Here is a 25,606-nt window from a genome sequence, read left to right as displayed (position 1 = left end):
GTAAAATACACCATTAGTCACCAAGAATTTTATGAACTAACCTGGTGAACAAGGTACTTGATGGAGTGGCACTCTGCTTCCGGCCACGTGGGCACCCACAAAACGGAACTGTTACACAGGAAGAAATATGCCAGCTCAAGACCCCCTTCCCACCCCCACCCTCCAAGAAAGAACAATGTCATCGCTTTCATTTTGTTAGGAGTCACAAAATTTATTTAGGAAAAAATATTTCCTTCAATGTTTATTAGATAATGAATTTTATTTAAATAATTTTAACTTTTCGGTGTAGACCAATTAAAAAGTATGCCCCTTTCCTTCCATAAGCAAACTCTAGGTCTGCATGGCAGATAAGAAATTAACACTTTACTTCCTTCTACCTTGAAAATTACCAAGTTTCCCTCCTTGTGAATTAGCTATTTCTGTATGGATTGTTGTCATGCTGCTGTTAAAAAAAAAAAAGTCAGTGAAGGATACGGACACATGGGAAACAAATCATAAACTATAATACTAGTCTATAATGAAATATATTAAACATTGTTTAAATATTAAACAGCAAAATACTCCTATATTAAATAAATAAAACTTGAATTTGTCATGTGGAACCATAGGCCAATACCACCATAACAGGGATGGACTAGTGCAAAGGGCAATTAAAAAAAAAAAAAAAAAAAGGAAAAGAAAATACATTTAATACTGGTATTGTTTTCAGTTACAAATTAAACCAGTGATTCTCAATCCTTTCTGAACCTGAACAACTTTTTAAAAATACTGATGACCAGGTCTCATCCCACACAAATTAAATAGAATCAGAATTCAGGCAGCAGTGTTTTCGAAATGATTCGACCTGCGGTCGAGGCTGGACGACTGCAAACCTACATGCTCCTCACTGTCACCTGCCTCAGAGTGTCCACTGAGTAATGACATGGGGCATTCTGCCACCAGCGGGACAGACAAGGGGCCTCCTGCTAACGGTAACTTACGGGTAAGCCAAGTTTATGAACGGGTATTTTCATTTCCATTACTGTATCTTCATACGCCTCTTCTTTCCCTGTAATTCTGTATTTTCAAACTCCAAGACCAAGTACAAAATGCCTCCCAGATAAATCAGTTACACTGAAAACACATCGCTGATTCACGTCCGTAAATGCCGAGTGCCTCCCACGTGCAAGGCACTGTGATAGGTGCTGCCACAGGACTTGGAGTCGTGAGAGAATGAACAGTGATTGGCTGAGAGTTCGTTTTGTTTTCTTTGTTTGATTAGAATGGCTATGAATTAATTATATGGACAAAGAAAAGAAGTACATACTGAGGGGTCTGACTTGAACATAGACATGGCATAGCATATTTGTACTTTTCCTAATGTTCCTTACAGTATTTCCAGAAGCCTTTGGATACATATAAGGCAAATTCAAGATAGAAAAATAAATCCTGTTTAAAGTAGATGTTCCCAATTTTAACCACACTCTGTATCAAGTAAATTTCATACATAAGTATAAATACTAAAAATCTTTATAGAAAGGTAGTTCATGTCCACTTGTAGTAGTCTTAACAAGTAATCTTACATTAAAATATTACAGATTCTAGACCTTGACTATTTATTTCATTATGGAGAAAGTTTATACAATACATAATTTATTCTGGAAACAGACTTATATGCTCAGATATCCTAATGTGAACAAATTAAAAGTTTTCTTTTATTTTCAAGAGAGGATGCAGACAGAGAAGGGGGAGCAAAATCTGTTCAAACCTTATAAATATCCTAAAATCTAATAATTTTAAATGCTGACTGCTTTTCTTCTGAAAAACCTAGTGAATTCCATATGAATAAGTACTTTTCTATTCTCTATTGGTATGGATTTTCATGGTTAATTAAAGAATAAATAAGTGCTTCTCATTTTTATGATAGCATTAAGTTTCAAAATGAGGCTAGGTAATGTCAACTGAACATAAGGAGTTAAATGTTTACCAAAAAATGTTAACCTAAGAGAGATCATGGGGGGGTGGGGGGGGGGCAGGAATGATCAGCAACGATTTTAATGGTAACAACTCTTTAGGGAAATAATGGTTGCAAGTTGCTTTTAAGTAGTAAAAGGTGAAATTAAGACTCAAAGGAAATGCTCATTCATTGTACCATGGATGCAACACTCTGTCTAAAGTAGAGAAGTAGTAAAATATTTTACTAAGTTAAAATATAGGTTTTATATTTCATACGATATTGAATACGCACATAAAAATACCAGTGTTTTTATCTTGTTTCTGTTCAGACACTTACTTAAGCAAATGTGTTCTTTGGTGCCTGGGAGAATTTAACAATATTTAGGGATAATGGAAGGTAAGGACTCCAGGGTCAACATGCCTAGAAACAGAAGACTCAAAATCCCATATCCTGCCAGTTAAGAATCAGAGGTGGATTTAGGAGAAAAGACAGGAAGTTCAAACTACACTGCAGTAGGACTAATACATGTCCTTCCCCCAAGTCATACTCTGGCTCCCAAAATAAAAAGTACTGTAGCCTACTGGGTTTTCAGTCTGTGTTTTGAGATTTTTCAAGTGGAAAGATATCACAGATAGAAATATATCCTTCTAGGTTTTAAAATCACCAAAGTCAGTGAGAAGAATGTACATTCATTAAATGGATCCAGTAAAAGTGAAGAAGTCCGGAAAAGGCTGAACAGTTCAACCACAGCCGAAGAACTGTTCTTGATTTTCATTATTCCTTTCCACATAAAGAGTAAGTACAGACATGGTGTACATACAGGTTGACATTCTGACTCATTCAAAATAGTCACATCCCTTTGCTTGGTTCTGCAAGTTCCAGAAACTAAAATTTAATACCATTCGTAACACAGTATTTTCAGTAGAGGAATCATAGAGCAATGAAACTCAGAAGCAGAATGGCTGAGAGCCTTATCACCTCTAAATATACACACATCAACAACCTGTATTTATTTGCTAAAGAAACACATTTTAAGTAATGCTAGTTTAACCAATGAAGAAAAAACTTCTATCAAAATATACAATTTCCATTACAGACTAGAAGGCTAATATTAAAAAAATAGTTGTAGGCCAGAACGGCTGCTTATATGAATGTCAGGCATCATCCCTTCGGAGCATGAAAGCGTCGAACGAGGCGTGTCGCTCCGTCTGTGACCTTTCTCATTGCCAGTTTCTGATAAATTCATCAAGCTGAGTCTGAGCCCGCCTTCAGCCCCGGCGGGGCCGCGCTGCTCCATCCAGACCCCAGAGGGAGCCACGGAATCAGAATCGCAAGTGGGACTTATGCTTCACCATGTACCTGAAAAATAACATTGTAAGTTATAACATCTGTAAGAATTTTAGAATTTTTAGATTATATGTAAAAATAAGTTGACTTTTCAAAAACGTAGAATCACCAGTGAACAGGCTACCTTACCCTCTGGAAACTCGCGTGGTGGCCTTGGAGACAGACTTTGTAAAGAGCCAGAAGGAACACTCCCCTCGTTCACGTCCCTAAGGGCGTCTGGCTACATTCTTAGTGTGTCTCTTTAATATATTATCAGCCATAATCACTGGGTTACCACCATCACCTCTGACTTTGAGGAAACCCATAATAATCAGTGGGGTATTTAGACCAAGAAAGTTAGATTTTAAGGGGTGCCTCAAAGAAAATACTAGATTCGGTGGTATTAACTGTGATTATATGATGTTAAATTTTCCAATCACAAACCTTACATTGTAGTAAAGGACTAGTCACTAATAATTCGATATTAGTAATTAAAATAAATTTAAAACTAAATTGCTGTCATGGGACACCACAGCTCAAACCCAGAGTCAGAGACCTTTCTGTGCAGGGAGACGCAGGGCACACGGAGTCCCCGCTCCGTGCACGGACAGAGCACTGCTCAGAGGGGGCACGCAGCCCCAGCCACACCCCAGGACCCAGACGACATCCAGGTCTTCCGGCTCGGAGGCCAGTGTGCTTCCTACTGAGTTAGGAGCCTTTCTCTATCTGTTTCTAAAGTCTATCACAGTAAATTACCTACTGCAGACCAGCCTCAAGTCAGACGCGGTTTGAAAGGGGAACTGGGAGACCTGGTTCACACCCTGAAAGAGCTTCGCGTCTGACCGGGGAGACAGGCCGACGGCCAGGGAAGCAGAAGGGAGCGCGTGTCAGGCCAGTTACCTGTCCAGCGTTTCCCAGAACCGTAAGAAAACAGGTCTGTCCAAGTGCCGCTTGTGGTAGCTGAGTTCCAATACCGTCACGTCCCACTTCTGCACGTTTGGATCGAGACGAGCTTCATCATATTTGAGATGGAAGGCTTTAACTATATGGGGGAAACAATATGTTTTTTATTCAAAATGCAATCAAAATTATTAATGTATTTTATAAAAAGTAAATAAAAATACCCAATAGACATTAGCCAAACAACAACAAAAAACCTAAACTAAAACACAAAACAGCCCTGGCCGGTTTGGCTCAGCGGTCAGAGCGTCAGCCTGCGGTCCAGAGAGACCTGGGTTCGGTTCCCGCTAAGGGCATGTACCTTGGTTGCAGTTTGTCCCCGGCCCTGGTTGGGTTGTGCGGGTGGCGGCCACTCGTTGTGTCCCTTTCACGTCGATGTTTCTTTCTCTCTTTCTCTCTTTCTCTCTCTCTCTCTCCCCCTCCCTCCCTCCCTCCCACTCTATCTAAACAAAAAAATGGAAAAATGTCCTCAGGTGAGGATTTAAAAAAAAAACACAAAACAAATTTTCTTCCACCAATCAAAGCTGCTATTATAACCAAAGTGATCTCTGAAATAGATGCTAAAAACTATGACATCCTCAAAAACATTCAATTCAACAAATATTTACTCAAGGTTTATACAGCCAGCCAACTGGGACTGAAATGGCGAATAAGATAAAATGCATATGGTCCCATGAGAAATGCAGTATGACAAATGCAGGGCATCACAGAAACACAGGAGCACCTCACCCAGACTATGGACTTCAGGAAAGGCTTGCATAAGCAGTGGCGTCTAACCTAAGACCTAAAGGTGGGGCAGGAGCTAGGCTGACACAACGGGGGTGGCCAGTCAGCAGTAAGAGCATGCTCAGAGAAACAGTTCACTCTCGAAGCAAAGAAAGCCGATGGCCCCACAGGCGACTGATCACGCAGGCGGTGAGACAGGTGGAGCAGTGCTGCCTGGAGGCACGCTGAGGCTCTGGCCTTCACCTAACAGACACAGGATCACTGCGAAGGCTCAGCGCAGAGTCACCGCACAACAGGGATCCACAGAGAGACAGATGCGACCGGCTGGGAAGGAGACGCACGTGCGACAAGAAGAACATCCAAGAGATAATTAGGGGTGAGAACTAATGGGACTTGGTAAGAAATGATAAAAAGGAGAAAAGGAAAAAGAAAAACCCCAAACAACAGAAAGCCTCTGAGGAGACCTAGAAGGAGGCGACTGAGGGTGCCCTCAGTGAACTTAGTGGAGCTGCCCTTCAGCATGTGCACATGGCATGGAGATGCTTAACTTTCTGTCCATTCTTCACTTTTCCTAACATAGGATATGGCTGTTACTCCCTCCATTATTATCCAGTATTAGGTGTATTTAAAGAGAACATGGCTAACTTTGTTTATTTCTGGTAGCTTTGTGGGTCGCGTGTCCCACACTGCTTGCTGGTTGGCTTACCGGCTGGCTTTTGATGTTAAAAACCAATCAAGGCCAAATTCTTGATGGAAATCCCAAATGAGTCATTTGTGCCCACACAGAAAAAAAGCACATAAACATTATTTCTAAATTATTTGTTTTTATAAATATTGGCCCTCTCATTGAACACATTACTCACTTTGAACTGAATTCAATTTAATGAATTGAAACGAATTCATCACAGGCTTTATGTTATGGTTTCAGGAAACCCATGTTCGAAATGCTTTTTATGTGTAAAAGATTTTTTTTAAGTTTTAAAATTAAAGAAATCAACATCTCAATACCTTCTATTGTTTACATGTTTCACTTTTCTAATTTTCTCAATATGATTGCTTTAAATCATTCTTAAAATCACATATTAGTTATATTCTAAAAGTGATTTACCTAAAACCACAAAAGCTTACAGTAAACAGTCCCCCTAATAATTTCAGTGGATTTAGTTTATATAATATTTATTTTTTTCCAACAGAAGAAACAACTTTGTAAATTAAAGCTGAAATATCAGGGGTCCAAAAAGTTTAAGCCACAATGAAGAAACATAAGGTTTTTCTCTTCATACAAAATATTTCATTAGCACGAAGTATTCGTGGCAAGAAAACTCATACGAGACGTGACCCAAAGCACCTTTCTCACTCAGAAGGACATCCGGGTTCCAAGCCTCAGCACAAAGTGAAGAGGAACGAAGTCTTATCACAAGAGGTCAGTTATCCGGCAGCACAGTAACGGCCAGAGCAGAATATTCTACACAGTCCAGAACTGTTCGTTTCCTGCAAACTGCATGCATTTTGAAAACAGATTTTTTGCGGGAACAGAGGCCAAAAAAAATTAGAACAGTGCTCTTGAATAGTATTTAGTGATAGAATGATGGCATGTCAAATGTTACAAATGGACAACATGGAACAATTCTTAAATGAAAAGTTTTTCTGAATGATAGGCAAGCAAAAATTTAAGAAATTATCATTTAAAAATCTTGATCACTAATGTAATCAGCCATCCCAAACATAAAAAATAAAAATTTAGAAAAGTGGTATCCAGTTACAAGCTCAAATTTCTCATAATTCTGAAAAGGTTTTATTTGGTAATTTTACACAATCTACTATTTAATATTTTCTCTAAAACTTTCTAGTTTATTACTATGCCATATACAGAAAAAATAGTTTTTTACGGAGGCCCACGCACATGCTCCCAATAGCCCAGGCGGCACAGCGCCCAGCTTGGATGAGGGGCGGGTGCAGCGGCAGCAGCAGGAGTGAACCAGCACGGAGACAATCAGAAGTGAGAGACAATACGACACACTCCCAGGTTTCTGGCTTAGGCAAATTACTTAAAAAATGAATTGGGGAAAAGACAGTTTGGGCCGAGGGAGAACACAGGGCAGGCAGCTCCACTCGGAACAGGCTGGGCCTGGGGCACCAAATGGGACCTCAACTCAAGGGAGTGACCTGGTCAGCAGTGAGACATGGAGGCCAGAGCGCCAAGCTGGAGACGTCACTTTCAGAACCAGAGGACACAGTTGGTGCTGGAAAGCCACGAGATCTCCTTGAAAGACTATGATGAGAGGAAGAGAGACGGGGACACAGAGCAGCTGAGAGCCGCAGGAAGAGCAGCTGGGGAAGCTGAGACAACAAAGCAGGTCATGGAGAAATAACTTCACAAAAATGTATTGATTGATTTGAAACAGAAAGGAGGAGAAAGCGGAGGGGGAACGTATCCACTCATCTACACATCCACTGGTCGATTCCTGTATGTCCCCTGACCAGGGACTGAACCCATGACCTTGGCAATCCTGAGAAGCAGTCCAATCAACAGAGCTACCCAGCCAGGGTGAAAATAACATTTTAAAAAGGAGAACATGTGGTCAACAGAGTCCTGATAAGGAGGTCAAAAGTACCCGATATTTGGGTCACGGTGAGTTTGGAGGGAATCAATCTTTCAGTGGAAGGCAAAGGAAGTGAGAACACCGTGGGTTAGGGCGGGGACAGAGGGGAGAGGACACCGTGGGTTAGGGCGGGGACAGAGGGGAGAGGACCCGGGGGGGTTAGGGCGGGGACAGAGGGGAGAGGACCCCGTGAGTTAGGGCTGGGACGGCGGGAAGTGAGTTGGTAGAGACAATTCTTTCAAAGCTCCGCAGCAAAAGCAGAGAGGAGGAGCCGGCAGGAAAGGCGAGGTCAGGGGGAGGTCTGTGTCATCCGCTGGCTCTAAGAGGGGGCAAGGGCACCCCCACTCGGTGCTGCCAGAGGAGTTGGGGCAAAAGGAGGAAGGGCAGGAGGCTAATTCAGGGAAGAAAATTATTACTAGTAATTACTTTTCAAAGTCTCTAAACTCTCCCCCAAATTTCAGAAACTAGCGATCTGGACAGACAACAGCTGAACACTCGGGGTCCTCATGGCACTGCACGAGCACCCCTGCCTGGCAGAGGCCTAGCCCCCCGACAGTGGTCAGCCTGCAGGGCGGCCGGGGGGCGCAGCGCTCCTGTTCACCCCAAGTCTCCTCACTGCATCTTTCCACCTCCTACTCTCACCTGTGCGCATCGCTCAAGTCTCAGAAGCAACAGAACAGGCTGCTCCCACGGCAGCATCCGCGCCCAGGTCGTCTCAGAGCACACGCTCCGTGAGAGCGCTTCCTAGGAAGTCGTGGTACCGCGCTCCTAACTGAGCTGGGCGCTCGAATTTAAATAACAATGGAAATGCCGCCCCAAAAGAAAACCAAAAAACCTCACACAAAAAACAAAAAAACAGGCTAAATTCATCTCCTTTTTATTGGCCAGTGTAGTGCTGAAGCGTGAGCCACATGAAGTCGTAGGTAGCAGATCCCCGAGCCCCCTGCACCAGGCTCCTCCGCGCTGGCCGGAGGACAGCAAAGCCTTCGGCCCGCCAGGAACCCTGAGCTCTAGGCAGGGAGACTCAGCACAGACAGAATCTGGCCATCAATTTTAATTAAAATGTGCAGACGAGCAACAATACTAGTGATTTTAAAACTGCCTAAAAAGTATTAATGTTGGGGAAACACATTATATTAAAAAAAAAAAAAAAAAAAGGCTTTAACACCCTGGCCGGTTGGGCTCAGCAGTTGGAGCGTCGGCCTGCGGTCCGGAGAGACCCGGGTTCGGTTCCCACTAAGGGCATGTACCTTGGTTGCAGTTTGTCCCCGGCCCTGGTTGGTCGTGCGGGTGGCAGCCACTCGATGTGTCCCTTTCACGTCGATGTTTCTCTCTCTCTTCCTCTCTCTCCCTCCCACTCTATCTGAACAAAATATTGAAAATGTCCTCAGGTGAGGGAAAAAAAAAGGCTTTAAAAATATTTCACATTAGCATGCTATATTAAAAATTGACATATATTAAAAATTGATATGTTACTTAACAGGAATCATTGGATATACACATCTCAAATGAAGAGACATAGATGGCTCTTTCTCTTAAATAAAGCAACAGTATCCCTATATTGGACAGCAGTAAAAAAAATAGAATCTTACTTTTAGCAAATATGTCAACTGGTGATCCATCAGGCAAAAGCCACGGCCAACCCTTGAACTGCCAGGCGGGACCCTGCACGAAAACAGCCACAACCCGGTCCCTGCAAACAGAAGGGGCGGAGAGAACAGGCGTGAGCTCCGGCTGCCGGGACCTCGAGGAACGGGTCCCCGCCACACTCTCAGGCTCCCCCGCACACAGCCACAACCTGTCACTGCCGTGGTGCCGCGAGAGCACGCGACGAGGCTGCACTTCCCGCGCGTCTGTTCGGCACCTACGTCTTCTAAAGAGTTAATTACACGCGCAATCGAACGGGTCACCTCAGCTTCCATCTCTGCCCTTCTGTGACCACAGTAAGGGCCGCTTTTCCAGGGCAACAGAGGACAGTAGCTGACTTACTGATCGAAAAAGTTGGTTTTAAAAGAAAATCATTTAAAATTCAAAACAAACATTAGATATTTTACTTCAATTTAAAAATGCTATACAGTCCTGGCCAGTTTGGCTCAGCAGTTAGAGCAGGTTTGGTTTCAGTCAAGGGCACGTACCTCAGTTGCAGTTCATCCCAGCCCTGGCCCTGGTCAGGGTCGTGGGGGAAGCAGTCAGTCGATGTGTCTCTCTCTCTCCTTCCCTCCCTCCCACTCTATCTGAAGATAAATGGAAAAATATCTTCAGGTGAGGATTAAAAAAATAATAAAAATGCTGTACATTACAGTAATTCACCAACCACTTTATAAAGCTAGCTGCAAGGCCTTATTTTTGAATTCTGATTATTTGGAAAGCAATCTGAGTAGAGAAATCATCTGGACTTTTTAAAGTTTTCCATTGTTTTATAACTGTTTCACTCACCATACATTCTATAAGTTTTTCTTAAAGCAATTTGTTTTTCCAACTATTTAAATTTATTTTCCTAAAAAGAACAATCTCTTTCTAGGTCCTCATATTTCATTAGTTTCAAAAATATGTAATTAATTGAGAAATTATAAGTACAACCACCACAAACAGTTTGAGCCCACGACCAAAGCAATGGGAACAAATCGTTAGGTGAACAGGAGTGAGTGTTACTGCGAGTTTACTCTGCGCAGTGCTGGTCTCAGGTTCACACGCCTTTGTTCTTTAACACAGTGCGTCTCCACAGTCCGCGGAGGTGAGAACTCCCTCTATTACCCCATTGAGAGAAGGAAACAGACATGTGTGGGCACACTAGCAACAGGGGAAGGGGGAGGAGTGGGGCGGAGACAGAAGTAATTAATCTTATACCCTGGCTGTACCACTCCTATCCGTGTGAGGACTGGTAAACCATGAGAACAGCCATCAGTATTATTATGGAAATGGCTTTGACTTTCCAACTTCTCGGAAAGGTCCTGGGAATGCCCAGAGGTCTACAGATAACCACTGCATTGGACGAAGACTCTGTATATCCAATGAAACATTAAACCTTCTATTTAAGTAAGAAACTTACAAGGATCAGTTACTGTGAAAAACCACAGCTTAAAACTCTTAACTTACTCAAAATCTCGAAGACTAAACTTATACCTTAAATAAAAAATTCCCTGCTCTCAAGGGGCATGTGCCATGTGGCCACAACCACTTTGGTAGCGGAGCGCACTGCTAGAGGGTTTCTTAGTTTACGGCGTGGCTGGCACTGTGCACTCGCTGCAAGCTCAGGTGCCCGCCGACTAAAAGGGTTTTGCTAAACAGAGGTGCTCTGAGCCCTACCCGGTCTCACTGGGCTGAGCTAGCAGGGCCACAGGATAATATAAATATGCCTCCCAGTGAATTCCTAAAAGGACCCTCAACAAAGAAGGGTAATATTATTCCTAGGCTAGGACACCACTGGCTAGGGACCTAGTGAATATTCACACGCAGCCTCTCATGACACAGATATGGCACCTGTACACGCTGCTGTATTCATTTTCTGCAAATAATACCAAACATGATACAAATGTAGCATTCCTACTTCCTACAAATTTTAAACTTGATACATGAAATTCTCATCTTATTCACTTCATACATCAGTCAATGTATCTCGGTTAGATACAGGGGAGAATTGTAACACAGGAACCCTTCATTCTTTAGTGAGTTTCTAACATCCTAATACTGCCAACGGCTGGACTTCCTAATGTCTGAAGACCAACAGGCACCTTGGAGGGAAATGTCACCTGCCGCATCGATGTGCCGTGTTCTAGGTCACACAATGGGATGCACTCTGAGACTGTATTTTTACTCCAGCTGAGATTAACAAAGTAACTGAAGATAATTCATGTGTCTTAAGTTATAAGTTCTTTATATTACACATAGCTCAGTGTTTTATTAAAGAACATTTTAATATAATAAAAGGGTAATCATGTTATTCTTTTTATTAAGTTATTCCCTTATAATAAATGTAACAATACCTTCAGTTATCACTTCTTACCAGAAAAATCTAAATTTTCCAAATCTAAAATCTAGAATATAAGTCCAAAACATTAGTCTGTTTGCAAGTTCTGATCTAAAAGCTGATCTAGAACCAATAAATGAGTAGAGATAATTTTTACTAATTTTTCCAGAAATCAGTGTTTCTTCTTATAAGTAAAATAAAGTTCAGCTACCCAAAACACAGATGTGGTCAGGTGTCACGGGAATGCACCACTGGAGACGAGTCAGGGGTGAGCACTGGTTTCTAACAGCCCTGTCTGTGCCCACGAGGGCGTCCCCGTGGCGGAGCGCGGGCGGCGCAGGGACCCAGGTGGCTCACCAGTCCTGAGGCGTGAGCTTCAGGGGCTGGTCCACGACTCTGTAGGGAACCGTGACGCTGAGCGCGGCGCCCCCCGGCTGCACCTGGTCTCGCCGCCTCTGTATCAGCGTCTCGTTCTCTCGCTGACAGCCCTGTTTCTTCTTCTCGTCTGACGGGACGAATCTGCGGACACGCAGAGCAGAGGTCAAATGACTCAATGTGATTGAAAATGGAAAAATAAATCATATTTTGAAATTATTTTTATATACTGAGTTTTAAACCAAAACCATTTGTTTATTTATTTTTAATCCTCACGCAAGGATACTTTTCCATTTATCTTCAGACAGAGTGGGAAGAAGGGAGAGAGGCAGAGAGAGAAACATCAACGAGAGGCGCATCGATTGTTTGGCCCCCGCACAACCCCTACCAGGGTCAGGGACTGAACCACAATCCACGGAGGAGCCCTTGACCAGAATCAAACCCACAGCTTGTTGGTCCTCGGCCCAACGCTCTAATCGCTGAGCCAAACCAGGGCCCAAACCATTTCGCTCTGAAACACTCCTGGCTCTGCACGCACAGACTGCCGGGCTCGAGGGCCACGGGTCTTTCCCAGTAGCCAAGGAGAACACAAGCTCACTTCAGCCCTGAGTCAGTATGCGTGTCTGTCTCCCACACAGACCACCTTCTCCAAGGCTACAAAGAAACCACACTCATCCCTGATTTCTCCAGTGCTATCAGAGAGAAATTTTATTATAAACTGACAGGTATCTTGAGACTGAGATGGTGTGGCTGGCGTGGCTTCTTCCAGCACAGGTGACTTAGCCAATCCAAGAACTTCACAGAAGACATCTTTTCATGGTTCATGCCTCAGCAAAATTAGGAAAACACCATCAAATTCCCAGATCGCTTTGCAAATTTTAAAGTAAGGAGATTAAATCAGTGAATGCCAACTGTCTGTTTTAGTAAATACTGCTTATAATTTAGTAAATGAACCAATCTTTCTAGTCTGATTCTCTACTACACCATCAACCTTATTCTCAAACACACTTCAGCAGTCTGCAGAGCTGCTGCCAACTCCAGGTGTGTTAGTGCTCACAGAGCATTTTCAAAAGTCTTTTAAAAACACATACAGCCCTGGCCAGTTTGGCTCAGCGGTTAGAGCGCCCGCCTGCGGTCCGGAGAGACCCGGGTTCGGTTCCCGCTAAGGGCATGTACCTTGGTTGCAGTTTGTCCCCAGCCCTGGTTGGTCGTGCGGGTGGCAGCCACTCGATGTGTCCCTTTCATGTTGATGTTTCTCTCTCTCTCTCTTCCTCCCACTCTATCTGAACAAAAAATGGAAAAATGTCCTCAGGTGAGGATTAAAAAAAAAAATGTCCTTGGGTGAGGATTAAAAAATACACACACACACACACACACACACACACACACACAACCTTTTAACAGTCCATTGGCATATTTTATGAGCTCTGGTCTGCCCTCCAATCAAAGGGGGCGATGCAATCGTACCCGAACAGCACTCCGCTTCTAGAGCTCAGGGCAGACCAAGGGGAGGGAGCAGCACGGCCCGCACGTGGTAGAGCCCTTTGGACATTTCCAATGCCTCCTGCTGGGCTCGTCATAAAGTGATGTGAATTTTGTAATCCTGAAAGTTGTAGTACATGGTGACTGTGTTAATACTGAACTACTTCTGGGCTATTTACACATCCACATCACATCTGATGGGGCAGTTAAGACTGCCATGTGATTTTAAAATTTTGCCCAGATAATTGTGTTACTGCCTTATGAATTCATTTATGAAAACTCGTCCACGAGAAAATACGGAGTGAGATCACTGCTCCAACTGGGAGTAAACGTATGCTTCCCAAGTTATCACACTGATGACCCCCTGCTTCCTTCGGTGTATTTCTGCACACACCCGACGACGTCATGATACAAAATGTACGCGCAGGGACGTAACAGATGAGTTTCACAAACGCACACTCAGCGGAGGAGCCGCTCCAATTGGGAGCAAGCACATCCACATCAGGCTGGGAGCTTCCCTGGGCCTTCAGGGGACCCCCAACCAGCAACCGCCCCTCTGCCTTCCATCGCCCAGGATCCGTTCCGCCTGCTCCAGGAGCGCACACCGGTGGAATGGCATGGGGTGTGCTCTTGGTCCCTGGCTTCTCTCACTTGTTGAAGGTTTTGAGGGTTCATCTAGGATGTGGGGCATACTGGTAGTTCACTCCTTTCTTTGCTGAGAAGAACTCTATTGTATGAATAGGCCATAATTTGTTCATACATTCTCCCACAATAGACATTTGGATAGTTTCAAAATTGGGGCGATGACAAGTAAAGCTACTACAAACATTCTTGTGTAAGTCTTTTTGCGGACATGTGCTTTCATGTCGTATAAACACCTACGCATGGAACTGCTGGGTCAGGGGCACGTTCACTGGGTGAGAAACTGTCGGGAAGCTGTTCGAAGTGTAAAGCACATCTTCAAGGCAGCTCCGCGCGAACCAGCAAGAAGCGGGTGCTGTGCCACCGGCAGTGAAGCGGGGAGCCCAGCGAAGCTGGAGCCCCGCCGAGCCCGCCCGTGGAGGGCGCTGCAGACACGTCGGTGCCCTCTGCTGTCCCCGGGCCCTGGAGCAGGGAAGGAGCCGTCTGCTCAGGGTGGGTCTCTCTCAGAAGTCCCTTCTCTCCTCAAGCTGGAGCTCTCGGGAGGGCACCTGACACCATGGAATAGAGCCGGTGCCCCAGCGCCTACCGCTTTTCCTACCCCCTCAACCTGTCACAACCAGCACCATGGCAACTGCAAGGAAAACCGAACCTCACAATGGTACGCTAGACCTCCCTTGGACTTGAAGCAAGAATGACAACCCTGACCCCGGTGGGTTCAGAACGAACATGTTATCCAAGCCAGGCCGACGAGACCTCACCCGGGCGTTCGTGCTGCAGTTACTGGGAAACAGGCGCTCTCTCTGTACAGTGACTGCTAACTTCGAGCTTCTAATAAGCACTTCATCCCTGAGGGGGGAGCCCGCCTGACAGATGGAGGGGCCAACCCGACGACCCCATCTCGGCGCTGAGCCCAGCTGTGCTCAAAGCCACAACTTTTCAGTTATGTTGAGCCAATAAACTAGTCTTTGATGAAGCTACTCTGAGTTGGTTTCTATCACTTACAACTAAAAGCATTCTTTTTTTTTTAATCCTCACCTGAGGATATTTTTCCATTTATCTTCAGAGTGTAAGGGAGGGGGAAAGAGAGAGAAAAACATCAACATGAGAGAGACATATCAACTGGTTGCTTCCCGCATGACCCGCCCAGGGCCGGGGACCGAACCACAACCTTGACCAGAGTGGAACCTGTGACTTTTCAGTCCGCTGGCCGATGCTCTAACCGCTGAGCCAAACCGGCCAGGCACAACTAAAAGCATTCTAACAAACACAACCCGCACTGTGCATCCGAGATGGTGGATGGACATGTGATTTGGAGAAATACTCTGATGTCCACTGAGTCGTGCGTTTAGTGTTGTCAAGTATCGACAGTTAATGCTGCTGAAGAACAGAATGTGCCTGCAGAGCATCATGCGCAGTGAAATCAGCCAGCCAGAGGAAGCCAGTGCCAAATGACCCCTCATAAATGGAGTCAAATGAACAAACTGCACTAGCAAACAAGTGCGACAGACTCACGGACACAGAAAACAGACTCCAGCTGTCGGAGGGGAGGGGTCGGGCTGGCTGAGAGGGGTGACAGGGTCAGGCAAAGAGAAAGAAAAGTCAGACTCACAGCCCCAGACAGCAGCATGGTGACTACCAGAGGGGAGGAAGTGGAGGAGGGTAAAGGGGGAGAAATGGTGAGGAAGGAGACTGGACCTGGGGTGGTGAACACACAATATACAAGTGATAATATTAGAAGCCTGTAACTGTATTAGCCAATGCCACCCCAATAATTTCAATAAAAATAGAGTAAAATGCAAATAAGGTACAGCTAGATAAGTTCCAGGCTTTGAGTTTATGTCATTTTAAAAACAGAACAAACCCTGGCCGGTGCTGGTTAGAGCACCAGCCCTTGCACTGAAGGGTCCTGGGTTCGAGTCTCGATCCAGGGCAGGAACGTGGGTTGCAGGCTTGCTCCCTGGCCCTGGGCGGGGCATGTGGGGGAGGCAGCCAATCATGCGCCTCCCTCGCGGCACCGGCTCCCCCACCTCGCGGGGACCTGTCCAGGTGCCTTCCTGGCACCGCTCCCAGACCCAGCAGACGCCAGGTGCAGACCTCGTCTGGGGCGCCCTCACCTACGCTCTGGAAATCAAAGAATTTCCAAGAAAAACAATTCCAAGGAAACAAGTAAATGAAGACGATGGAGACACTGACTGAGCTGGGAAACCACACAAGGAGACGGGTCCTGAGTGAGACAAGAGTCGAGAGATGACGACGGGCTCACTGCAACGCTCGGGGGTCAGAGCTCATCCAAAGTGTGCGGATCTGCAAAGGGGACAAAGTTACTTAAAAAGACCAAAAGTTTGAAAATGAACTAACAGAACCTTACAATTGAAAAATAAGACGTCTGGATTTTAAAATGCAGGGGACAGCCCTGGCTGGTTTGGCAGCAGGCAGAGCGACAGCCCACACCGAAGGGCTGCAGGTTCGATTCCGCTCAGGGCACGTACCTGGGTTGCAAGTTCAATCCCTGGCCCGGTCAGGTTCGTGTGGGAGGCAACCAACTGATGTGTCTCACGATGTTTGTCTCTCTCTCCCTCCCACCCTATTCAAAATCAATGAAAAATATCCTCAGGTGAGTAACAACAAATGCAGGAGACAGAGAAACGGACGGAAAGCAGAGCATCTGAGAGACACGGAAAGAGCACGAGGTCGTCAGCACATCGCACTCAAGTCCCAGAAAGAAAGGGCGACCTCAGGGCAGGGCCATGAACAGGGGTAAGAACCAGACCGATGACACCATCATGCCCAGTTCCAATCTGACGACTCCCAGAGCGGACATCTGAGAAAGCCACGCCTCGGGACAGACTTACAATGACCTTCCCAGGTCTGACTGCCCGTCCCCATCCCCGTCCCCGACAGGAGGCTGAAGGCCGTGGAATGAGTCACTGCCGTGAGGAACCGTGGCAGACTCCGCCCCGTGTCCCTCAGCGCTGCTGGGGCAGGACTCCTCAGGTCTAGCGTCAACCCCAGCACCTTCTTCCCCAGGGACCCTGCGTGCTCCGGGCCACCTGCTCTCGGACCCCTGCCCTGTGACTACCATCACAGCCACGATCACAATTGCCATCAATCGGTTTATTTTGAATAAAATTCCAGTCCCACAAAAATCTCTCTCAGAATCATGTTTATAAAATGTAAAATGTGCTTTTTACTTACTTCCATCTGTAACCTTAATTTTGTTACTTAGGATGTGAAAAGTTATGGTGGATTTTATTTTGCTTTGTTTCTTTCACTTACTGGAGAGCTAGAAAACTGCAGAAGCCTCAATTTTACATGAAACCAAACAGAACCCACGCCAATGTGAGCTGTGGGCCAGAGCTGGCCGGTAATTGTGAGGAGGAGGTTCCTTCACCCAGGAGCCCCACAGCGAGGCCTCCAGCTGCCTAACCGTGGGGGTGTCAGGTCAATGAGGTGCTGAACAATGAAGGGAGTGTTTCGGACCCAGAAGAAGGATTAGGCACGGTGTGTCCTAAGGACGTGGTCTGCGAGCTGCTGGCTGCGTCGCAGGGTGGCAAAGGAGACACTGAAATTCACTTTGTGGTTTCTCTGCACTATTTGCTAAAAGAATATTTAAGTATTAAATTTGTAATATATTCAGGGGCCCCACGAAGATTCAGAGAATGAAAAATTAAGGACAGAATTCCTATTATAACATTTCAAAAACTTACTGTAAGTTTTCTGTAATCATTCAGACACATTTATCAAAAATACAGTTGTCAATGATAAAAATCATAACTGTAAATACCAAATTCACAAGTCACAAAAATCCAACAGCGGTAAAGATCCAAATACATGAAGTGCAAAAAACCCAATACCAAGAACAATGACCCTTCATGGGAACTGAAACCAAGCCCCACAGGTGCAGGTACAAGACATCAAAACAGGAATTTAAAACGAGAGGTAAATGCACTAAATAAATGCACAGCTCATACACACACGAATTCAGGATCTACCCTTCTCCAGTTTCCTCAATGTGCCCCTTCCTTTCCCTCCTCCTCCTGAACATTAGTCACTGCTCATCGCTAGGCGACGGTGGAGACGATGGAAGCAGATACCAGAGGCGCACGCGGCGCCGCCTCCCCTCCGAGGAGGTCCCAGCACAGTGGGAGGCTGGGTGCCAGATGCAGGGCACCACGCTGCAAACACACGCCGAGAGGCATTTCACATTTCACAGGTCATGATGAAAAATCTACTCTTGTACACCGATTAGAAGGTGAAAAGCACATACATACTCAAATAAAACACACGTGTTTTAAAGTAGTTACCGAAAACCATTTTCATTCACGTGGGTCTGACAGTCTCATATTATCAAATGTATTTCAAGAAGCAGAAAAGAACGATTATATTTTGCATCGACCCGACTGCAGCTTCCCGAGGAACTGCAGCTTCCCAGCGGGACTGCCTGAGCAGCCCAGTCAGAACACCACTTCACCGCGAGGCCAATAAACCACAAACAGACGAAACACAAAGCTCCTCCTGTACCCCTGAAACTTATAATCTTATTAACCAATGTCACCCAAATAGATGCAATTAAAAAACTCCTTCTCTACTTACTGGTAATGGAAAGAAGTTCGCTGCAGTGCACTCAAAGGTGCTAAGGAAATACTTACATGGGTAAGTGTGTGTGCGGCTACAGACTTTTATGCGGCTATTTAAGGCACAAGCAGATACACTTCAATTCTACAGCTGGTAACACCTGAAATCAGCAAGTATCACAACTTATTTGCTTCTCGCTTTTAAGTAGAAGTTATTTAGAAGCAGTATGACGACTTCCCTTTTGGAGGTGAGGTATTTTTTTCCTTCTTCAAGAATTGTCGTTATTTTACGGAGAAAGGTAAACCACTCACTCACTCTCCCTACAGTAGCATGTTCCTGGCTGAGTATATTTTCCTAGTCACCACTACAATATTGAACAAGAATTTTAAATGTCACACCATTCAAATTACAAAACAGTATTCTTCTAACCATGAATGTAAGGATCCAGGTATAAAAGAATATACTCTATTTTGAAAATTATATTTCAGACTATCCATAAAGCAAAAACTGGAATTTTGTTTTCTCCAAATAAGAACTACAGATTGGTAACGACTCATCCGCAACCACCTCGACCTCCGTGGAAAGAAGCGCTCACAAACGCCTCACCTCAGGTCCTGCAGAAGGTCCTTCGCGTTCAGCATGGTTATCAAAGAAGTGGTGGCCGCAGGGATGATGATGATGGGTGTTCGAGATCCTAAAAAGAAACATTTTTTAAGGTAGCAAACACGGGATCACTATGAAAAGAAATTCTAGTTACTCTCCCAATCAAAAGCTTACAAATGCATGTAGTAGTCAGTATGACCCACACACTCATGTCCGTGCACAAGTCCAGCATCGGCCCAGTTCTGTACTCTAGCGGATTCACATTTACTCTTAATCCTCACCCAAGGGCATGCTGAGAGAGGAAAAGGGAGAGGGGGGAGAAACATCCATCGGCTGCCCTGCATATGCTCCCCAGCTGGGGCTCAAACCCTGGGCCCAGGAACGTGCGCCGACCGGGATGGACTGGCTCTCTCGGTGCACGGGACAACGACCCACTCTGAGCCACTGCGCCTGGCACATTTCTCTTTAAGATGAATTTAGACTCAAATGTACAAATCTCACCTTTCTTCTGATTAGGGGGGGGTCTTGCTTGAGAAACTGTAAGAGAGAAAAATACAAAACAAATGTTTGAGTGTTATAAATATCACATTATTTTCAAGCTTAAAAAGCAAATCAAGCCTAAAATTTATTTGTAATTACATATGACTAGTTATAAAGATTTCATATGTATTACAACCTTCTCCAATAACAGTTTCTCTGCTTCACACAAACGCTGAGACGCCTTCGCCTTACTCCGCAATCCAGGCACAGGGACGTGGACACACCACAGTGGCAGGCGCTCAGTGACCACATTCGTGGATGTTAGGGGCCCACCAATGGAAGCAAATATACAATTTCTTAGTTAACTGATTGTAACACTGTAACAAAAACAAAAGCAGCACCACAGAGCATGTAACACTGGGCAAGGAGGGGCAGTGTGCTTAGCCATTTTGGAGGGAAAAGAAAGGAGTTACTGGGAACTGAGACCTAAAATATTTATCTTTTCTCTCTCTCTTTAAAATTGCTTTTTCATTCGAAGAGAACATTACAGGCAATAAGTCATATGAAGGTCTATATTATTTGCAACTGCCCATATTGTTGATAACTGTGAACTATCATAAAAACAGAAGTAGTCCTATCTTTTCATTATTTGGATGCAGTAGACTTTACAATGCACAGGAAGATCAGTTGGCGTAACATTGGTTAAGACCAGCCCGGTTCAGATGAACATGTTTTCGCACTTATCATACAATCCGACTTGACTGACTGCCCCTGTGCCATGTGCTGTGCTTGATGATCTTTTTCAGTTAGAAAAATAAAATTTAGGCAATTGTAAGTTCTAATTAAACATCAGTTCTTAGAAAGAGATTCCGTTTTAAGGGGAAGCACACCATTTTTAGGATATGTTCCACTTTATAAGTAGTAAAATGCTACATTTTAACTACTTTATACTACTGTGTATAGCTAATTCATTGTGATCAGGTATTACCAAGTCAGTACTATGATTCGTTCAGACACACAAAGCAGAAAAACATATACACAAATATAAGTTTACACACACACACACACATTTATGTAGTGTTCTCATCTTATTGCTGAGAAAAAACACCAAAACTTTCTTAAGTCCTTTTTAGAAACAGGACTCGAGGAAACATCTGATTAGATACGCCATCTGGATGACAACGCAGTCTCAGCAAATGTCAGTATTTGTCGGAGGGATAAAGGAGTGACAGGATGGACAGACAGACACATGGACAAACAGGAGACGGAGCTGCTATGAGAAGGACTAAGGAGCAAAAGGAAAAGGGCATCTTTGACTGAAATGCACTGATGAGTAAAAGCCACAATGGACTCAGGGATTTAGCAAAAGACCACTAAAATCAAGGCTAAGAAGACAAATACAAACCCTCACATGGCAAACAAAGTGTAGCAGTTTAGTAAAAAATAACTACGTAAGAATACATGAAAGTTCCCTAGTAAGGAGCAAGGCAGGGGCTGGTGAGGACCAGCTGATGACGAGTTTGACTCCCAGGGAGAGAATGGAGAGGGCGGAACAGAGGAGCCCCTGGGACAGGACAGTAAGTCTAGACTCACATGATCTCAATTCGCACCCCCTTGGGCCACTTTCCAGGCAAAGTGGCCTGGTCAGCTGAACTGACTGACGTTCAAGCGCAGGTCCCTCCGCTGACTGCCTGGCCCTAGTCTCTCTCGCTCCTTCAGTAAGTGGAGGACTGACAAGTCACAGGCTCCGAAGCAATTATTGTTGCTACATTTGATTTCAAATATAATTACATCCTTCACTTAAGTACTTATTCAGAGCCCTTGCACACGACACTGCCAGGTTCTCACTACGGTGAGGGCAGCGCACAGACAGCCCAGCCCTCAGGGACCTTCCAGGCGGCCGAGGAGCCAGGCCAGGACGCGGCACTGAGATGCACCTGACAGACAGCCCGCCCTGCAGACAGAGGCGCACAGCCGTCTTGGGGGAAGGGAAGGGACGGGATGCACGGCCGGCCAGCCAGCCGGAGCACGCGTGCATGCACAGGCACGAAGAGCGAGCGCGGGGACAGGTGTGCAGCCGCCACGGAAGAGGAGGAGCGGGGCTATGTCTGCACAGAGGCGGCGTGCCGCGGGCTGTCTCGTCTCGGCAGTGCGCTGTGCAGAAGCTGTGGCAGTGCCACGGGAAACCAGCGACGCCCGAGCCAGAAAGGGCACAATTCCGTCTCACGTCCCTCTTCTGTGGGGGCGCGCAGTGGGCTCAGACCAGGGTGGAGGGGACAGCACGGAAGCAGAGACTCAGCAAAGCGCTAACCACAGGCCGCACTGCGCTGCTGGAAGAGCCAGGGGTCATGGGTGAGTGTTTCTTAGACTTCCAATCAGCCCGGCCGGTGTGGCTCAGTGGGTGAGCGTCGGCCCTGTGCCAGGAAGCCACTGGTGTGATTCCCGGTCAGGACACATGCCCAGGTGTGGGCCCGACCCCAGTGGGGGACATGCAGGGGGCGGCCAATCAGTGATCTCTCTCATCGATGTTTCTCTCTCTCCCCTTCTCCCTTCCTCTCTCTCTAAAATCAATAAAGGAAAAAAAATAAAATAGAAACTTCAGTCCAGGGTCCACTGAACAAGCGCCATGATGATGAGCGGCTCCCAGGCGGCCAGGCCCCTGGGCGCTGGGACCGGGCCGCCCTCTGCTTCTGCATCTCGAGGGACCAGAAAGGACAGTCATGGGCTCGCACTGCAGACACGCGGATCTAGAGAACAGTGATGTCTGCACTTGAGTTGCGGGGTGGAGACAGAGAAACAGACGAATCTGGACACGGAAAACGTAATTTTGACAAAACTCCTGATGCCAGATGAGAGGCACAGCAATGTGAAGAGTGAAGAGCAGCTCCTAAGTTTCTGGCTTAGGAAGCAGAGTTGACGGCGGCGCCCTCATCCGTGAAAGAGGAAGGACGCAATGAGACGTCCAGAGGAAAGTGCTGGGGACAAGGGTCTGCATCAGTGTTAAGATGCCTGCAGCACATCCGAATGCTAGGCAGGTGCTGTGAGATGCCAGAGGCAAGAAGAGATGTCTGAACTGGAGACAGAAACATGAAGATCATCAGTACATCGATTTAAAACTATGGAATGACGTGCTCCAGCCCACACCAGGTTATGAAGCGGATGACTGGACAGTGTACGAATCCGTCTGACAGACACAGAAGGCGAACTCTCCATCCCGCACGAGCGAGAGCACAACATGAGAGCGAAGGGTCACCACACATTTCAGGAGACCCAGGAAGCGAAGTCGCAGATCGAGGCTGGAGGACTGAGTATGCATGCACACGCATGGCAGGGGGAGGGGAGGGGTGTGACACCGTCTGCCTATAAAAGGAAGGGCTAGCAAGGTCCAGGTGGTGGCTCATCAAACGCGTATGCTTCTCAGTCCACTGAAGAACATGTGCCTCATTCCAGTCCCTCCCTTTGCTTGACACATTTTTTAAAAAGGTAATTATAGAACCTTCTATGCCAAATAACACAGGCATCTGAAATCCAAAGCTGCACATCAGTCTACTAAAACGATGGTTCATCCTTCTAATGGGGGAGGGGTGCATCCACATGTCCCATCACGGAACTCAAAGCAGGAACTGGGAGGGGCTGCTACATGCTTGCCGCTTGCAGGACACCTTCCTAACATCTTAAAGTCATCTTCTTTAAACTCTTCTTCAGCTCTTCAACTGAATTTATTGTCAGTGTTCCTATGACATCATTGGGGAAAGAACGATGTGCGCTTACCTGGCCGGGGCACCGGCTGTGCTGCGGGGGTCTGCGTCTTCCGGGCCGAGGCGCCCTCCTTTAAAAGAATAAAACATGACAGCTGCCATCACAGTTTCTTTACGTAATAAGCACTTTCCTTTAATTACTGCAGACAAACTCATCCATTTGTCTCTCAATCAGTCACCCACCGAACATGCTATCATCCTAGCAGTTCAAAAAAAGAAAAAACACCTGTCCTTATTTTTTATGCTATTGGTCATGAGGTACAAGTAGAAATCTTAAGTGGGAAATAAATTTAAAACTGTTACCATACAGTAGTTATCTATGATCGTGTAGTATTTATCAAATACTCAATGATTTGCTTAATTGCTGACAATTTTAACATCTCAGAAATATCATTATGGGCTTTTAAATCAAGTCAACCTTTTTTCCCTTAAACAGTCTCAAAATGAATAATACATAACCTCATGTTAGAAAGATGTAAACAATGTTACTTTGCACTAAAAACCACAATCACTTCATATTAAATGCTTTTAAAATATTTAGGGAAAATAAAATAATCCCATTTTAAAAAGATGTGATTTGTTATATTTAAGTGTGGCTGAAAGATCTTAAAAACTGAATAACAAATCTCAACTAATTACTAAGCATGTGCTATATACAAGAAAATATGCTACGGGTTGAATTTTATCAATTATTTACTCAGGAGTAGATGACTGAAATACTTAAAGACACTTAAAAAGTTGTCTATCTTGCCCTGGCCGGTTTGGCTCAGCGGTTGGAGTGCCGGCCTGCGGTACAGAGAGACCCGGGTTCGGTTCCCGCTAAGGGCACGTACCTCGGTTGCAGTTTGTCCCCGGCCCTGGTTGGTCGTGCGGGTGGCAGCCACTCGATGTGTCCCTTCACATCGATGTTTCTCTCTCTCTCTCTTCCTTTCTCTCCCTCCCGCTCTATCTGAACAAAAAATGGAAAAATGTCCTCGGGTGAGGATAAAAAAAAAAAAAAAAAGTTGTGTATCTTTAGTGCATTAGTTCAATCATATTCACAGTAAAATTTTCATTAAAACATTTTCCTTTAAAGAATTTTTTTAAAGTTTGTGATAACAACATGTACTTCAATCTGATACACCAGGAGACTGATGAAGGAAACCAGACACCGGCCTCACACACACTCACGGTGGATGATCACAGACCCCAGGCGGGCGGGCGCTGTGTGGCGGTTCCTGAGAGTGGGCATCGCTGCCCAGGCAACGGGATTTTTCAAACTGGCAAACGACCGGCCAGGTTCAGAGGGAAGTGCAGTGCACTCTTCCCTCCATGCACACTGCAGTTCATTCCTGCGAAGTCCAGTGCATGCTTAAAACTTATAAAACAGACTTTGTATTCCAATCATGGTTTGGGTTTATCTGATTACAAAGGCCTTCGCCCACACACAGGCATCCACCCAGAGTCTGCAGAACACAGAACTACCTTCGCTGTTCACACTGCCCCACTCAGCACACACTACCTTCCGAGGCCCCACTCACTGAGGGACCGTCAATGTACACTTCCAGAACACCTCCTAGGAAGGAGTCTCACCCCCAGTACCACCCTCTAACCAAAAGCACCCCCTGGTACGCACCAAATAACAACTAAAAGACTCTAGCTGGTTTGTGCTCAGCTGAAACAGCTATGCTACTGAGAAACCACACAGCTTACACTATCAGAGTGTGTGCGAAATGACTGCTGACTTTAAATGCTGAGTCTCCCTTAGGACCATGAACAGTTCCTGTGCACTGAAGCAGATGAAGGTGTCCACCACTAGTTCTGGAAGAGACCCTTAAACTTAGCACGTCTACTGCCTGCCGCACGGGGTGCTGAGAAGCGAGGGGAGGCGGGCGGCACCTGGCCCGTCACTCTGAGTGCTGGTGTGCACCTGGCTAATCCCTGCTTTGTGAGCTCAACGAAACCAGAAACTGGTTCATCAGTCATCTATCTGGAAAGAGAAATTCTAAACTCTTAATGGACAATAATTTTTCTTAACCAAAAATTATGCCACTCATTCATCCAAATCTTTTAATGTAATGAAAAAGAGTTCATCTCATTTTAAGTCAAAACATTCAAGAAATATAAACCCCAAGCAAAATTGTTGATCGATCGCAATAAAACTGAAGTTGACCTCTAAGTGTCTGTGTCCACG

The 25,606-nt window shown here is 45.5% G+C and overlaps 1 protein-coding gene across 3 annotated transcripts in view; it reads right to left on the bottom strand.

The window, feature by feature from the left end:
* Positions 1-2,020: 2,020 nt before the first annotated feature.
* Positions 2,021-25,606, bottom strand: part of CDC73 (cell division cycle 73) — a 78,811-nt gene continuing 55,225 nt past the window's right edge. The window contains exons 11-17 of one of the 3 annotated variants that reach the window (XM_036277363.1): positions 23,447-23,504; positions 19,697-19,732; positions 19,199-19,286; positions 11,876-12,037; positions 9,144-9,244; positions 4,163-4,304; positions 2,021-3,295 (exon numbers count right to left, since the gene is read on the bottom strand). In XM_036277363.1, the coding sequence (XP_036133256.1) occupies positions 3,259-3,295; positions 4,163-4,304; positions 9,144-9,244; positions 11,876-12,037; positions 19,199-19,286; positions 19,697-19,732; positions 23,447-23,504 (624 nt within the window). In that variant the 3' untranslated portion in view covers positions 2,021-3,258. Of the gene's footprint in view, positions 3,296-4,162; positions 4,305-9,143; positions 9,245-11,875; positions 12,038-18,666; positions 18,753-19,198; positions 19,287-19,369; positions 19,488-19,696; positions 19,733-23,446; positions 23,505-25,606 lie in introns of those variants that run through there. The other 2 variants (XM_036277364.1, XM_036277365.1) reach the window with 2 other exon arrangements.

The sequence above is a fragment of the Molossus molossus genome, unplaced genomic scaffold (assembly GCF_014108415.1).
Source record: "Molossus molossus isolate mMolMol1 unplaced genomic scaffold, mMolMol1.p scaffold_m16_p_23, whole genome shotgun sequence".
Taxonomy (NCBI): domain Eukaryota; kingdom Metazoa; phylum Chordata; class Mammalia; order Chiroptera; family Molossidae; genus Molossus; species Molossus molossus.
The sequence above is the reverse complement of the archived record's forward strand: the minus strand, read 5'-3'. Positions and strand labels throughout refer to the sequence as shown.